The sequence below is a fragment of the Emydura macquarii genome, unplaced genomic scaffold (assembly GCF_026122565.2).
Source record: "Emydura macquarii macquarii isolate MOO-44397 ecotype Brisbane River unplaced genomic scaffold, CSIRO-AGI_Emac_v2 contig_2473, whole genome shotgun sequence".
NCBI classification, from domain to species: Eukaryota; Metazoa; Chordata; order Testudines; family Chelidae; genus Emydura; species Emydura macquarii.
Window position 1 is genome coordinate 14,060,111 of NW_027132610.1, and position 15,288 is coordinate 14,075,398.

At 41.3% G+C, this 15,288-nt stretch overlaps 1 protein-coding gene across 1 annotated transcript in view; it reads right to left on the reverse strand.

Annotated features, from left to right (window-relative positions):
- Positions 1–2,776: 2,776 nt before the first annotated feature.
- Positions 2,777–15,288, reverse strand: part of CCDC169 (coiled-coil domain containing 169) — a 60,024-nt gene continuing 47,512 nt past the window's right edge. The window contains exon 7 of the mRNA XM_067562747.1: positions 2,777–3,155. Within this exon, the coding sequence (XP_067418848.1) occupies positions 3,057–3,155 (99 nt within the window). The 3' untranslated portion in view covers positions 2,777–3,056. The remainder of the gene's footprint in view (positions 3,156–15,288) is intronic.

Consider the following 15,288-nt stretch of genomic DNA (forward strand, 5'->3'; position numbering starts at 1 on the left):
TGTGAACATGTTTCCTACAATGAAGCCTTTACTGTGAACAATTCCTTTTAGTGAAATCTATTCCTGAATGAGTGAGAGATAGCCATTAATGCTGTCTGGCCACTCTATTGTTGTGTCTGAAAAGCTGTCCGTGGGAGTTTCCCACTTTGCAAAATGTTCTAATAGCATGTTCAACAATGTTTCATAACTTCACCTACAATGGTGGCACATACAATCCCACAAGATATTAATGTTTAGCAGATTAAGACTTTTAAAATAATACCAAACAAGGCATACTTTACACAGAACATATCATAATTATATAACATTGGTGAATAGAGGTGGGGGGGTCGTTTACAGACACAAGATGTCACAATGTTCTGAGGCTGTCTTTTTTTTAAATATATTGCTGCTAGTTACCCTGCCAAAATGTCTAATCGGCAAATATTGAAAAACAGGAACAGGCATTTTGGTAAATATCCTCTGGGAACCAAAATTTGTTTCCTCTGAATAATGTCGTTATACTTTTAGGTGTCAAGTTGGCTTACTGATCCTAATATTAAAATACATTTACTGGTATATTGAGAGAAAAGCTGTGCATGATGCCAGATCTGTCTTCAACTGAGCTCTGCAGGCCTCACTAACAGGTGTCCTAATAGTCTAAATCTCACTTTTTGGTGTAAATTGGCACTTTCTGCGTTGTGCTGCAGTGAAAATGTTTTAGGTAGCAAAGTTTCCCTTCATACTATGGGCCACAAAAGCTATTCTAACTAATTCTAATTCTTTGGTGCTTGTTTTGCCAAATAATGAACTAAACAAAATGATCACGAGATTAAATGTTTTTAATTTATAGTAGAAGTATTTCAGCTACATAAAAAGAGGCAGTAGTGTCACCATCCCAACTACAACTCTTCACACAAGCCAGCTGACTAGATAGCAAATCACAATTCAATATATTTTGAGGCCAGTTTTAGACTGTAATTTGACAGTAATTTGCTTCAAATTGCTGTAAGATTTTTTATTCAATATTTACACCTAAATGTTTTAGGAGATATTAGGCCAATTTGATCAGCAAATCTTGAATTTGCCCAGCAAATCTTGAATTTGCCATGAGCTTGTCAACTTGCAATGTCGACTTTAAATCCTGCTATTCATTCATATACTTCTATGACACTTCAAAGAGAGTGAGAATTAATGAGGCAAGGTTTGTGCGAAACAAGAGCATATTATCAACACGTTTATGTTGTTTCTCTCCTATTTTCATAGCCAAAGATATTTGGGTTGCTTTGGACCGTGGCATAGGATAGATTCTAAGGAAAAGCTGAATAAGAATGGCTCCCTCTTCTCATCCAAATCTCAAGCTGGAAGATGACTATGTTGAAGCCATTTATGAAAGTGGACCCTTGTGGTGATCCAATGAAGGAGAATTTCCCTACCCAATTGCTCTTAAGGTCTCAAATAATTACATTGACTGAACCCAAATGGAGGGTTGTCCAGAGAGGACATCGTTGTGTCAGCCTCCAAGCAGGAAGAGCGGAGAACATTGATTAGTCTGTCAACACTACTCTCTCTCTTTATGAAACTCACTTGGTCTGAAACTATTATTAGAAATATTTCTATTACAGAGCATCACAAAGCCCCAATCAAGATCAGTGCAACAGGGCCCTGGAGACATGCATGGTCTCTGCCCTGAAAAGCTTGCAATCAATTAGCTCTAAAGCAACATTGTTAATATTTCAACTACTGTATTCTGCTGAGCCAACCAACAAATTCAATAATTCAGTTAATGTGATCTGAAGGCGTGTATTGAATACAAGCACATGCAATTTGTACCATCCATTCCATTTGTCTGCTTCGTCCTTTTGAGCTGATGGGGCACTGGCTCATTCATAGGTAAAACCTACATTGCTCATCAGTGAAGGACTCAAACACCTCTAAAATGTTAAAGAAATATAATCCTTGCAATGCCCATAACCCCATACTTCATATGGGCATTGCAAGGATTATATTTCTTTAATGTTTTGGAGGTGTCCGAGTCCTTCACAGATGAGCAGGGGAGCGTGGATCAGCATTCACATTACACTCCCCGTCAGTACCTGGCCCACACCAGTGAAGCTAATGATCTGACACCTGACCAAATTTGGTGATGAATCCTGGTTACGTGCCAGCTGGTCACGAGGCACATTGTATATATGCTAAGAAGGCTGATGAGCACCCTAGGTTTTACCTATTTGACAGATGAGAAACTGAATCATCATGACATTCTCATCTCCCAAAGTCCCAATTCAGTGTCCTAGCCTCAAAACCACCATCTATTCAGAATCAGCATAGTAAATAGAAGTCATTTTAGAGGAGAGATAAGTATGACTATTAATATTTATAGGCCTTGTCCACACAAAGATTTCCCGTGTCTGAACTGTTAGATGCTGACACCAGCTCAGCAATCAGTGTACACCAGAACAGGCTGTGTTCAACTTTAACTTGATAAAGTGGCTCAACTCACAGGAAATAGATCATGACCATTTCCTCTACTGGGAACTTTCTGCCCCATCCCTACAAACCAGACACTGATGTAATCATGACAGCATGCTGGGTACACTCATGCAGCACTGTCACACAGGATGGAGAGATCAAGTAAATCCACTTAGTAATCTAAGGACTTAATTTGACTACTTAAGTGTATTTTAAAGAAGGGGTTTAAAAACAGAAAAATTTTCAGCTGAATCACTTTATATATAACACCTTTAAAAAAACAAAAGGTTTTCCAACTCCCTGTTCAAAAGAATTTAATGCCGAGTACAGAATGCAATACACACAAAGAGCAAAATGACGTTGGTACAATTCTATATGTAGCAGCTTGAATAACTAAGGGCAGAAGAAATTAAAAGTCTATATAAAAGCTTTCAGTTAGTTACATCTATTACACCTTTAGAATAAAGTTACAAGAATGTTAAAGCTTCTGGTTTTTACTTAATTAGCTTGACAGCTTCCTATTCTTCTGCAATTGGTAAAGAATTCATCTTTAGAAAGACCATGTTGAACATCTACCTCGGAAAACTGCTGCATTATCAACATTGCTAGTCATGATGGCAACAGATGTTTCCAGAAATAATTCCTCTATAACCTTTGCCGTACTCAGCATGATCTCCTCCAACTAAGAAGATGGCTATTTCTACCTGAAAAACAAAACAAAGCAAATAAAACCTCAAACAGTGAAACTGTTATGGTAATGACCAATAAAAAGTTATAGTCATTGAAAGGCTTTGTATCAAAAGATTTATTTAGAAAGTCTTTTCCACAGGTTTTAAGAGTTAACAAAACCCGACCAGTATTCTCTTTTTAAACGTTGATTTAAAATCCCCAAATAATAATAATTTTTTGCCAAATACTTGTTGCATTTCCAATATTCCCTTAGCCAACAGCTCTGACTTTACTCCCTAGAAACTGAATTGTTTTGCATGGCAAGTTTCTTCTAATTTTCTACGTTCAGTAAAAAGGTAAAGCAGACAACTTTCAAGGGATAACCTCAGTGCTTTCTATTTCTGTTTATACCACCTGACTAAGAGTCACACACCTGCCGTAGCTTTATATTACAGACTGTTGAAAAATCCTAGACAGCATCTGTAGAAAAAGAAATGGCTTATACAAAACAATACCACACGTAGGAAAAAAAAGTAGCATTATTTCCGTACACACTGAGTCTTGCTGCACTAGAACCATCAAGAGTTGCCTGCTTTTCTAACTGATTCTAGTGCAGAATGTTTCCATTATCACTGCTGTGTAAATGGCAGCCTCATGTGTTTTAATATTTTTTGCATTAAAGGTTAAAGACCTAGTATATTTAAGACCAACTTAAATAATTTTGTAATTTAAAAAGAAAAAACTGAATTTCCTGCTGGACACAAACACACATACACATAGAGATACTACAGAAATAGCAGGAGTCAAAGCACTTTGTATATTTTGTCTTTATGCTGCTTTAGATGTTCATAAAGTGCTTTGAACAACTTTTGGTTCTCTATACACATAATAATAAATAGAAAAGCAGAAATAGTATGCAAACAGGACTATTCATGGAGGCATACATATCAGAATAGTTATTTCCCTGAAATTGCAAATAGTTAATAGGATATTCAGGCCTCTTCTATACTTGACATTTCTCAGTGAAAAGGAGGCCTTTTTATTTCACTTAATTTTGAATGCTTTCTCTCTCTTTGAAAGTTTGTCTATTTCAATGTTAACATAAAGAAGTATCAGGGGAAAAGAACAGTTACTTACCTCGTATCTGTTGTTCTTCGAGATGTGTTGCTCATGTCCATTCTAAATGTAGGTGTGTGTGTGCGCCACATGCACCAGTGCCGGAAGTTTTTCTCCTAATGGTACCCATAGGGCTGGCTCTAGTGCCCTCTGCAGCAGCACGTGTATGTGCTTGCATATATGGCACTGCCGGTCCCCTCCTTCTCCATCCCGATGGGTGGGTTGTGGAATAGACATGAGCAACACATCTCAAAGAACAACAGTTATGAGGTAAGTAACCATTCTTTCTTCTTCGAATGACTGCTCATGTCCATTCTGAATGTAGGTGACTCACCAGCTGTAACTCCGGAGGTGGGTGGAGTTCATGGCTGTGAAGATTGCAGAACCGCTCTGGCGAATCCCACATCATCCCAAGCTTGCTGCGTGATGGCACAGTGGGACATGAAGGTATGCACAGATGACCATGTAGTGGCCTGACAAATATCCTGAATAGGTACATGCGCCAGATAGGCCGCTGAAGACGCTTGAGCTCTAATGGAATGAGCTGACAGGAATGATGCAGGCATGGCCCCGGCATGTTCACAAAAGGCGCGAATGCAGGCTGTGATCCAGGACGATGCTCACTGCGAGGAAACCGGTTACCCTTCATCCTGTCCGCAATTGCCACAAAGAGCTGTGTGGAGCAGTGGAATGATCTGGTCCTGTCAATGTAGAAGGCCAGAGCCCTCCTTACATTGAGTGAGTGCAGATGCCTCTCTTCACCAGAGCTATGATGTTTAGGGCAGAATACCGGCAGGAAGATGTCCTTGTTGACATGAAAGTAGGAGATGACCTTAGGGGGGAATGCCAGATGAGGGCAGAGCCCGACTTTATCCTTGAAAAACACCGTATAAAGTGGCTCTGAGGCCAGGGCCTTAATGTCTGAAACCCTGCATGCAGAAGTGATTGCTACCAAGAACGCCACATTCCAGGACAGATGCATGAGCAAGCAGGAGGCCAAGGTTCAAAGGGCAGAGCAGTGAGCCGAGACAGGACAAGGTTCAGGTCCCACTGGGGAACTGGCTGTCTAATCTGAGGGAAGAGTCTTTCCAGCCCTTTGAGGAATCTAGAAGTCATTTCATGAGAGAAGACCTATCTGCCCTGAATTGGTGGATGGAACGCCGAAATTGCCACTAAGTGGACTTTCACCGATGAAAAGGCTAAGCCTCCCTGTTTCAAATGAAGCAGGTAGTCCAGGATCATCTGTATAGAAGACTTCGTCAGCAACACCTTGTGATCAGCCGTTGTTGATGCTGTGATCGCATCTTGTCCTTGGGTTTCCTGTAAGTACTCGTGCGGTGCTGTGGCTCCGGTGCCCTGCTGCGTGCCGGGGATACACAATGCCCTAGGCTCAGAGAACTTTGGGACTCTGAAGAGTGCCGACGCTTGGCGGATCGTTGCTGATGTCCCAGGGAATGGTGACTATCACTCAGTGACCTGTGGCTCGACCTCGATCAGTCCTGGCATGGCTCTGGTGACTGGTGCCAAGAGCCTGACAAACACCATTTACAGAAATAATGTAAACAAGGCCTTTATTTAAAAAAAAAAAAAGATAGCCAAATTATACTTACAAAAAATCTTTTTTCAGTTTTTGTTTCCACTTTCTCCAGGAGGATTTTCTGGCAAATGGCTTTGGTTGGAAAGGAATTTGGATTCTCTCTGTCCTCTTTATTCTTCTGAGGTTTTCCTTTTCATTTCCCAGCTGTCCCTCCTCTGCAGCAATTCCAAAGCAAGCTCTTTGAGGGCAGCAGCCTTTCCTTCTTTCCTATTTAGTAAGCACTTAGGGCATAGTGGGCATCACCATAAACAATGCTTGGGTGAGCACTGGGCTTTTGAAAAGAAAAATGGTGCTGAAGGCACCTGTACATATTTGGCCAGAAGGTACCGGGTATCACAAGGTCAGTGCTCAAACTCAGAGAGGTGCCATTCAATCTTACTAAGGCTCATACTTTTAAGTAACATAAGAAGCTAAAAAAGTTTAAATAAAATGGCTTAAATACCATAAAACTGTAAAATATTAAGGAGAGATGGAAATTGATTAGGGCACAAAGGGGTGTATCAGTAATGGAATGAAACTAGGGAAAAAAGATGGTCTTGATCAGCCAAAAATCAATTTTACAGCAAGATGCATGGAACAGCTTCCTAAGAGAAGAGCTGGAACCCCATTGCTGCAATCAAAGCATTGTGGAGTGGAATACAGGAAAAAATTCTGCATTAGCAAGGACATTCACTAAAGGGCATAACATCTTTTCCACCTATATCTTGTTTTACAGCTCTTTCAGGACATGCTGATTATGATTCTGTATCATCATAAAATAAATCAGTGTTTGAAAAAGGGCTTTTATATAGTGCATTAACTATTTCAAATCTAAATCTGCTCTCAATGTGGATGTTAAACATGTAGATTGCAAAATTGTTGCATTTCTACTAATTATTCCATTTCCTATCCCATATCCAAAATATGTAGCTTCAATTCAAAACTAAAATCTTAAAAATTAAGGGATTGGCAGGACAGAAAGGAGAGAGAATAGCTAAGTGAACCCACCACTGAAAGGTAGTGTGTAGACAGTACTCCACTTGCTAGAACTATAAACAATGGTCTACCATTTACAATCTGGAGCATGGTAATCCTGTAATTAGTAACAGCAGGTGCTAAAGTGCTTAAAGTAAATCACTTCTGTATTTTAGTGAGTTGTTATTTATGTCAGTGTTATCCACAAGAGCAGATCTGACAGGATCAGGGGCAGCCGATGACCTCTGTTTCAGAGCAATTGCTGGACTCTGGTTTGCCAGGTCCCATAGCAGTTACACATTTTAGTTTCAGAGAAGGTTGTAGTGAATTTTACACAGCTCCAGATGCAGATGTGTGCCATGTTAAGGGCATGTAGAAAACATTAACCTTCCCTATATACACAATTTTTTTTTAGTGGGGGCAACAGCTTTAGAAGTGCTGAATAAAATCCCAATCAAATTATTTGAAAGGTTATGAACAACAGAATACAGAGAAATGTATTGTAGTATGGGAGTTGGAACTGGAGAAGTAGGTTTAAAACACAAACAAAAAACACCAAACCAGACATGAACATTTAGGCTGTAATGATAATCTTCCCATAAGAATCTGGAAACTAATCCTCAGTATAACTAAGGGAGCCCCATTGCTTGGGACATTTATAAACAAAAGAAGATTGGACACAGCTCTAGAAATATATACTATAGAGACAATCTTGCATTGGATGACCTAATCCCTGTTTAGAATTTACTTCTTTTGCTTAGATTTCCAATCATAGCTTGTCACTGTTCCAATGTAGCCTTCCAATTTCTGTACTGTTGTTTTCTTCCATCTGAAACTTATTAGTTTCTATCTGTCTAACAGAGCATAAGATTTTCAGTGTAGACGTCATCTTCTCAAGCATCAATATACATCAGTGGCACTATATAAAGAAGAGGTCATTCCTTAGATTATTCTCCTCAGCAACTCTTGCTAGCTAGGACTGAGCATTGTTTAAATTAAATACAAATGGTTTATGAGTTTTGTAACTATGGGACAGGAAACAGATGTACTAAAAAAAGAATTTTCTGAATACCTGTTTTATATTTTATCTGGTTAAATATACCTATAGTCTAAGTTTTGTGGGAAAATTCTCTATAAGGCAGGGTGGATAAAAATAACATTATTTAAAAAAAAACAAAAAACAACCAAATATTTTTACTGAAATTACATAGGTTTATTTTTAAAAGAAAACGTATTTAAAATTAAGTTTGAAGTTTTGACAATTTATGTTAAGATCCAATCTCACTGTAATCTAATATAATAATTTAAATTAAATTTAAAAAATGAATATTCAAACAGTAGATCTTTGCTGCTGAAGTTTTAAAAGAAGTCAGACCACTGCACTGGAGGAAGTCACTGGCTAAGCACCTGTGGACAGAGTTTGTTGAAATGTAGAAATAGCTTTCCACAGCAGTAGCCCTTTCTGCAGGTACAGAGAGGATATTTTCTTTATTTCAGTTTGTTCAACTACTTCAGTTCAATGAGTAGTTTATTCAAAGTTAATAAACCAATTGGGAGTTGAAGAAGCTTGAAAGCTTGTTTTCCTCTACCAATCTATGCATAAAAATGAAGTGTGAGAGGATGAGATCTACTAGTTCTAAAGTCTTGAAGGACATAGTGACCAGAAACAACCAATTCAATTCACTACCTACTAACAAACTTTGGTCAGTAAATCAGTTTTAAATGCAGAACTTGTTTTGGTAAACTAACTTTTTCTTATGTATCCAGCAAAATTAAGCAAGTTTTATTTAGCTAATAAAAATGTTTAAATGCTGGTTTTGTGCATTTTAATTGAATTCCAATTCCTATCCAAATGCAGCTTGACACAAATCATGAATAAAAATATCTAGTAAATAAGAAACATGTCATTCACCATTTTCTAACATAATAAAAAAAGAAAAATTAAGAATCTGCATAAATATATGTTAAGCTATATAACTGTTAAATAAATACACACAATTATAGTTTAACCTCCTGGTTAGCAAGAAGTACCACAAAATCAACATATTTTAATGGTTACCAACCAATGAGACTCAAACTTTCTTTAGGAAAATAACTAAAAGTACAAATGCAAAACAAGATAAAATTGTTTATTTAAATCAAGTTTTCTGCTTGCTGATTTAAAGCAGGATTAAAATAGGCAATTAAAAATAAATCAATCCACCCTGCTATAAAGATACTGAATACTAAGGATGACAGGAGACAAGTGACGTTCAATACCCAGTTGGAAAATATTTGACTCACTCTCATTTGGATTCCATTACTGAGGACTGAACACGTTCTGATATTAAAGAGTGGCCAGAGAATACAAGTATTTTAATACAATATGAGGGTTTTGAACTTCTAGTTCGCACTGGGTTTGAATGAGGGGTTTGATCATTCCAGTTCTCTTTCTGACAATTTGTTGCTTTGCATTATTAGTGATTTTCATTACTTACAAGCTTTGACTGTCTGCACATGATACCCAGACATACCATAAGACAGGCACTAAAGGCATGTTCATGGAAATTAAGGCACAGAAACTTTAACGTAGACAGCTACTATGTAGGGCTGACACAAAAGATGCGCCTGATATCAGTATCAGTCCTTGGCTAGCAAATGTCTGAAGGGGCCAAATGGGGAGCACAGGAAATGCCATTCTCATTTTCCTTCTCAGTCTTCCTTCCTCATCCCACACCAGTTCCATCCACTACTTGCTGCACATGAAGCTACTTTTATTGCTTCTTTCACAAACACTGATTAATAGATTTATAGGCCAGAAGGGACCATTGTGATCACCAAGTCTGACCTCAGTCCTGTGTATAGAGCTTCCTCAAAATAATTCCTAGAGCATATCTTTTAGAAAAACATTCAATCGTGATTTTAAAATTGTCAGGGATGGAGAATCCATCAAGACGTCAGCTCACCAAGGCACCACTGGGAGACCCTGACACATCCACTTTTTCCCTTCCTTCTCCTTTGAAACTGCAAGTGACAGAGATCATGATCATTTCAAATCTCAAAGGGATAATGCAGGAGCAAAAACCTATCACATAGGGATCTCTCCTGGTATGGAGAAAAAAGGGACCAAAACAGACAAGGACCCGGTAATAGAGCTACAAATTCTAAATTATAATGTAGGCAAGGCATAGATTTATATACTTATTTTTATTGCCTTGTCATCACCGTTGTTATGACTACATTGCAGCTTCCATTATTGCTACTGCCAATGGAGCTGCAGCAAGAATTATACATCTCATCTTTCCTAATGGAGATAAGGCCTCAGAGAAACTGGGGAAGCAGGTGGGGGAATGACACATACCCTTTAACATGAGCCCATCTTCAAACTAAGTTCACATACAATTAAACATCTTGCCTGTTGCTAATAATAGCCTCAATATGTGTATTACTGGGGGAATTCTGCACCCAGAAGTTAAACATTTTGTACATAATATTTTAAAAAGCTGCACATTTTATTTGTCAAACTAACACAATATAATCATGCCCGTTTCAATTAGTTTGCTGATTTAGTTAAATTACAATACAATGAATCGAGAATGGAAGTGGGAAGCACTGGGAGAAATCCCAAAACCCCCTTTGTTTAATGGTGATGTAGCTCAGTTAGACCCTTTATTTCTAATTATTAGTCACTAAATATATGTAGCCATATGCTCAGTATTACATCATAGGCAACTGATTCCCGAGCCCTCACTTGGTCTTCAAACTCACAATTTATATTGACTGCTGACCATCTCTGGAAAGGTCAATAGTAAACAGTGCATGAAGCACATTTGGATAGGAAAAATTTGCAGTCTAAAAATTTAGACCTGTTCTAAGCACTAAAGCACTGTAAGCATTTATAAGGCCATACTGTCATTTACAATAAAGCTCCTTTACACCAATCTGTAAAGGAGACTTAAAACTTTATATCTCTTTTATACTCCTGGGGGAATTCACTGAGAACAATGGGAACAATTCACTAAGCAGGCAGGCTGCTATATTCTGCTCTGCCTGAGGGGACAGAGTCTCTCCCTCCCCTGCCTACCCCCTTAGAAACATCCCCAAGCCCTGCCCCACCAAGCTAGGCATGTTGCAATAGCGAGCAAGAGGGACATTCTTGCTTGCCTCCCCCCCACCCCCCCCAGCTCCGCCCCCATGGTGATTTACATCTCTGCTGGCTGCTCAGGGCCAGGGAGGGGTGTGACCACTCTTGCGACTTCCCTTTGCTTCCCTGTCAGAAGTCATTTTTCCACAAGGAAGCAAAGAAATCTCACATGCAGAATTCCCCCAGGATACTCATTATGAGTCCCTGGATTCTGCACTCTGTGGTAGTGTTAACTGATTACATAATAATCAGTTCCACCTTCACTAACCATTTTCATGCACCATATTAATATTTGTATTAATTTTTGTTGTAGAAGAGGAATACAGTATTGCCAGCAAAGCATTCAAAAGAATGAGTTAGACCCCATAAGATCATATTTTGAAAATTAATAAACTTGGTTTACTTGTCTTCTGGTGTTTGAGCCTTTTGTTCATGTTTTCATACTTTTCTCTGCAACCATGAGACTGTATACTTTAAAAGCTGTGATTCTCACAATCACGACTCCAATTTTCATCACCGCTGTATAGAAAGCACGTAGCGAAACTGGAAAGGATCCAGAGGCAAGTGACAAAAATGATCAAAGGGATGGAATGCAAGCCTTATGAGCAAAGGCTGAAGAAACTGGGAACGTTCAGTTTGGAAAAGGAGAGATTAAGATGGGATATAATAGCAGTCTTCAAATACTTAAAAGGCTGCCATAAGAAAGATGGAGAAAAATTGTTCTCTATTGCCACAGGGAGCAGGGCAAGAGGCAATGGGTTCAAACTACAGCAAAGCAGATTTAGATTAAATCTCAGGAAAAGCTTCCGAACTGTAAAAACAGGAGGATGGAACAAACTGCCTCCGGAAGTTGTGGAATCTTCTTTACTGGAGATTTTCAAAAAGAGGCTGGATAGCCACCTGTCTTCGATGGTTTAGATACAACAAATCCCTTCTAACCCTATGGTTCTATGATTCCAAGAGCTGGAGCTTTAAGAAAAACCCCAAATTAAAAACTTGGTGCAGGTGTTACAAAAACCTCCCTTTGTCTACTCATTCCTGGAATCTGAAGTAACAATGACAGCTTTTTAAAGCTAAAAAGAGGAAGACTGGGGGCCTGAGACAGTGCTCAGTCAAAGTGGTGCTAATTAGGAGTAATTCCACTGAAGCCGGTGGAGTTACTTCTGTGTAATACTGGGCTAAAGGAGTCAGGAAATCTAATCGCTTCATACTACCTGTGTTACCTTCTGTTAGTGGATTAGAATAACCATGTTTGGGGACCCAATTACTATACAATTCCAGTGTGTAGTGCAGACAAAATCTTAACTATATTCATTCTTGGACTCAGATCCTGACTTCCTCTGTACTCTCAACTCAACTCCCTCTCTGATCATAGCTTACGATTCAGAATCCAGTGGCCTCTTCTGCAGCTTTGGGACATCCAAAGCTTTAGCTAAACTCTGTGCTTAGATTTTACAATGATGGCACCTACTTTAGACATGTCTGTTACACCACAAAATAGAACCATAGAACTGGGTCAGGAGACAACAGTTCTGTAAACCAGACTGTATATTTGTTCTATTCTTAGTGGAAATGGGCTCTAAATCACCGTGCTTCAATTTCCCATTTGTAAAATGGGGATAATAGAGAAATATGGGGTATACAAGAATTAACGAATGAATGAATGTCAAATGCTCTGAAATCCTCATATGAAAGATGTTGTATAAGTACAAATACTACTCATTAATGCAAATGTGAGCAAAACCATTTTAACCCAGAGAAAAATACTTGAAAGCCCTGCAGAAAAATTGAACAGTAGCAGAAAAATAAATAATACAAAATAAACAAAAAAACCCAGCCCCCTTCCCCAAAACAAACCAACCAACCACCATAGTACAGGAAAGCTGTCAGAAAAATATCACAGTACAAGAGTTAAATTCAAGTAAAGAGAAAAAACCCAACACACTTGCAGCCAGAAATAAAAGGAAACCTCTTTCTGTTTACACACATTTTCTTTTCTAGTCCCCCACATTGCTCTTGCATTCAAAAGGGCTGGGAGAAGAAATGGAAAAACAGGGTTACTTACCAGTAACTGTTGTTCTTCGAGATGTGTTGCTCATATCCATTCCATGTAGGTGAGTGAGCGCCCCGTGCATGAGCCTGCGGAAACTTTTCTGCCCTAGCAACCCCAGCGGTCGGTCCCAGCGCCCCCTGGAGTGGCGCGCGCATAGCGCGGTATATAGGGCGCCACCGACCGCGCGGGCCCCCAGTCCCTTCTTTCTGCCGACTCCGACAGCGGGGATGGAGGGTGGGTTTGGAATGGATATGAGCAACACATCTCGAAGAACAACAGTTACTGGTAAGTAACCCTGTTTTCTCTCTTCGAGAGTTGCTCATATGCATTCCATGTAGGTGATTATATAGCCATACCTTTGGTTGTGGGAAGGAGTCAGTGGCGCGAAGCCCTTCTCAGCACGGCTCTGCCAACTGCTGCATCCTCTCTTGCTTGTTGCACGATGGCATAATGGGAGGTGAAGGTATGGACCGATGACCAGGTTGCAGCTCTGCAGATATCCTGCAGGGGCACTCGTTCCAGAAAAGCCGCCGAGGTGGCTTGGGCTCTGGTTGAGTGTGCCGTAATCGGTCCCGGGAATGGTACCTTCGCCCTCTCATAGCAGGTGCGGATGCAAGTGGTGATCCAGGAGGAGATGCACTGGGTGGAGACGGGTGAGCCTTTCATGCGGTCCGCCACTGCGACGAAGAGTTGCGTGGACTTCCGGAACGGCCTGGTCCGGTCTATGTAGAAAGCTAAGGCTCGCCTGACGTCCAGTGAGTGCCATCTCCGCTCCTCCTCCGATCCGTGTGGTTTGGGAAAAAACACGGGGAGGAAGATATCCTGGTTATAATGGAACTGGGACACCACCTTAGGCAGGAAGGCCGGGTGAGGTCTCAGTCGCACTTTATCTTTATAAAACACCGTGTAAGGAGGATCTGAGGTTAGGGCTCTTAGCTCGGAGACCCTCCTAGCCGATGTAATGGCTACCAGGAAGGCTACCTTCCATGACAGGACCAGAAGTGGGCATGTAGCCATAGGCTCAAAGGGGGGACCTGTGAGCATAGTGAGGACTAGATTTAAGTCCCAGAGAGGCAGAGGTTCACGAACTTGTGGGAACAACCTCTCTATTCCCTTGAGAAACCTGATGGACATTGGGTGAGAAAATATAGACCTCCCCTCCACTGGGCAATGGAAGGGCGAGATGGCCGCCAGATGCACCCTTAGGGAGGCCAGGGCAAGGCCCTGCATTTTTAGGTGTAGGAGGTAGTCTAAGATGGCCTGGATAGTTGAGTCCAGAGGCAAAATGCCACGTGACTGTGCCCAATAAGTGAAGCGTTTCCACTTTGCCCGGTATACAACCTGGGTGGAAGGTTTCCTGCTCCCCAGCAGAACGCTTTGGACTTGTGCCGAGCAAGCCCTCTCTCCCTCCGTTAGCCATGGAGCCTCCATGCCGTCAGGTGGAGGGAGTCCAGGTCTGGGTGGAGCAGGCGACCCTGTTCCTGGGAGAGGAGATCGTATCGTCTCGGGAGCGGGATCGGTGTGGCGATGGAGAGTTCGAGCAGCATACTGTACCAGTGCTGCCTCGGCCATGCCGGTGCGATCAAGATGATATCCGCTCTGTCCCTCTTGACTTTCAAGAGCACCTTGGGGAGCAGTGGAATCGGTGGAAACGCATAGAGAAGTGGCCCTGACCAGTCTATCAGGAACGCGTCCGAAATGGAGTTCCGTTCGCGCCCGCGCAGGGAGCAGAATAGCGGGCATTTCCTGTTCTGTAGCGTGGCAAATAGGTCCAGATGGGGAACTCCCCACTTGTGGAAGAGAAACGCTGTAACCTCCCCATGAAGCGACCATTCGTGGCGGGGTAAGAACGACCTGCTGAGGCGGTCTGCCTCGTCGTTCCTCACCCCTGGGAGGTGAGATGCCACCAGATGGAAATCGTTTCGCACCGCAAGGTCCCATAGTTGCAGCGCCTCGTGGCACAAGGTCGAGGAGCGCGCCCCCCCCGTCTGTTGATGTAGAACATCGTTGCGGTGTTGTCTGTAAGGACTTGCACCACCCTCCCCTTGAGAAAGCGGAGAAAAACCTTGCAGGCTAGAAGTACTGCTCGGAGCTCCCGAATGTTTATGTGGAGCAATCTGTCTTGCATTGACCATTGACCTTGAGTACTGAGGTTGTGGGTAATGTGGGCCCCCCATCCGATGTCGGAGGCATCTGTAATCAGTGTTACAGAGGGGACCATGTCTGCAAATGGAACTCCTTCCATCACCTGTCCCGGGTCTGTCCACCAGTTCAGGGACGCTAGGACCTGGGGTGGGACAGTGACTATCTTGCCCAGAGAGTGTC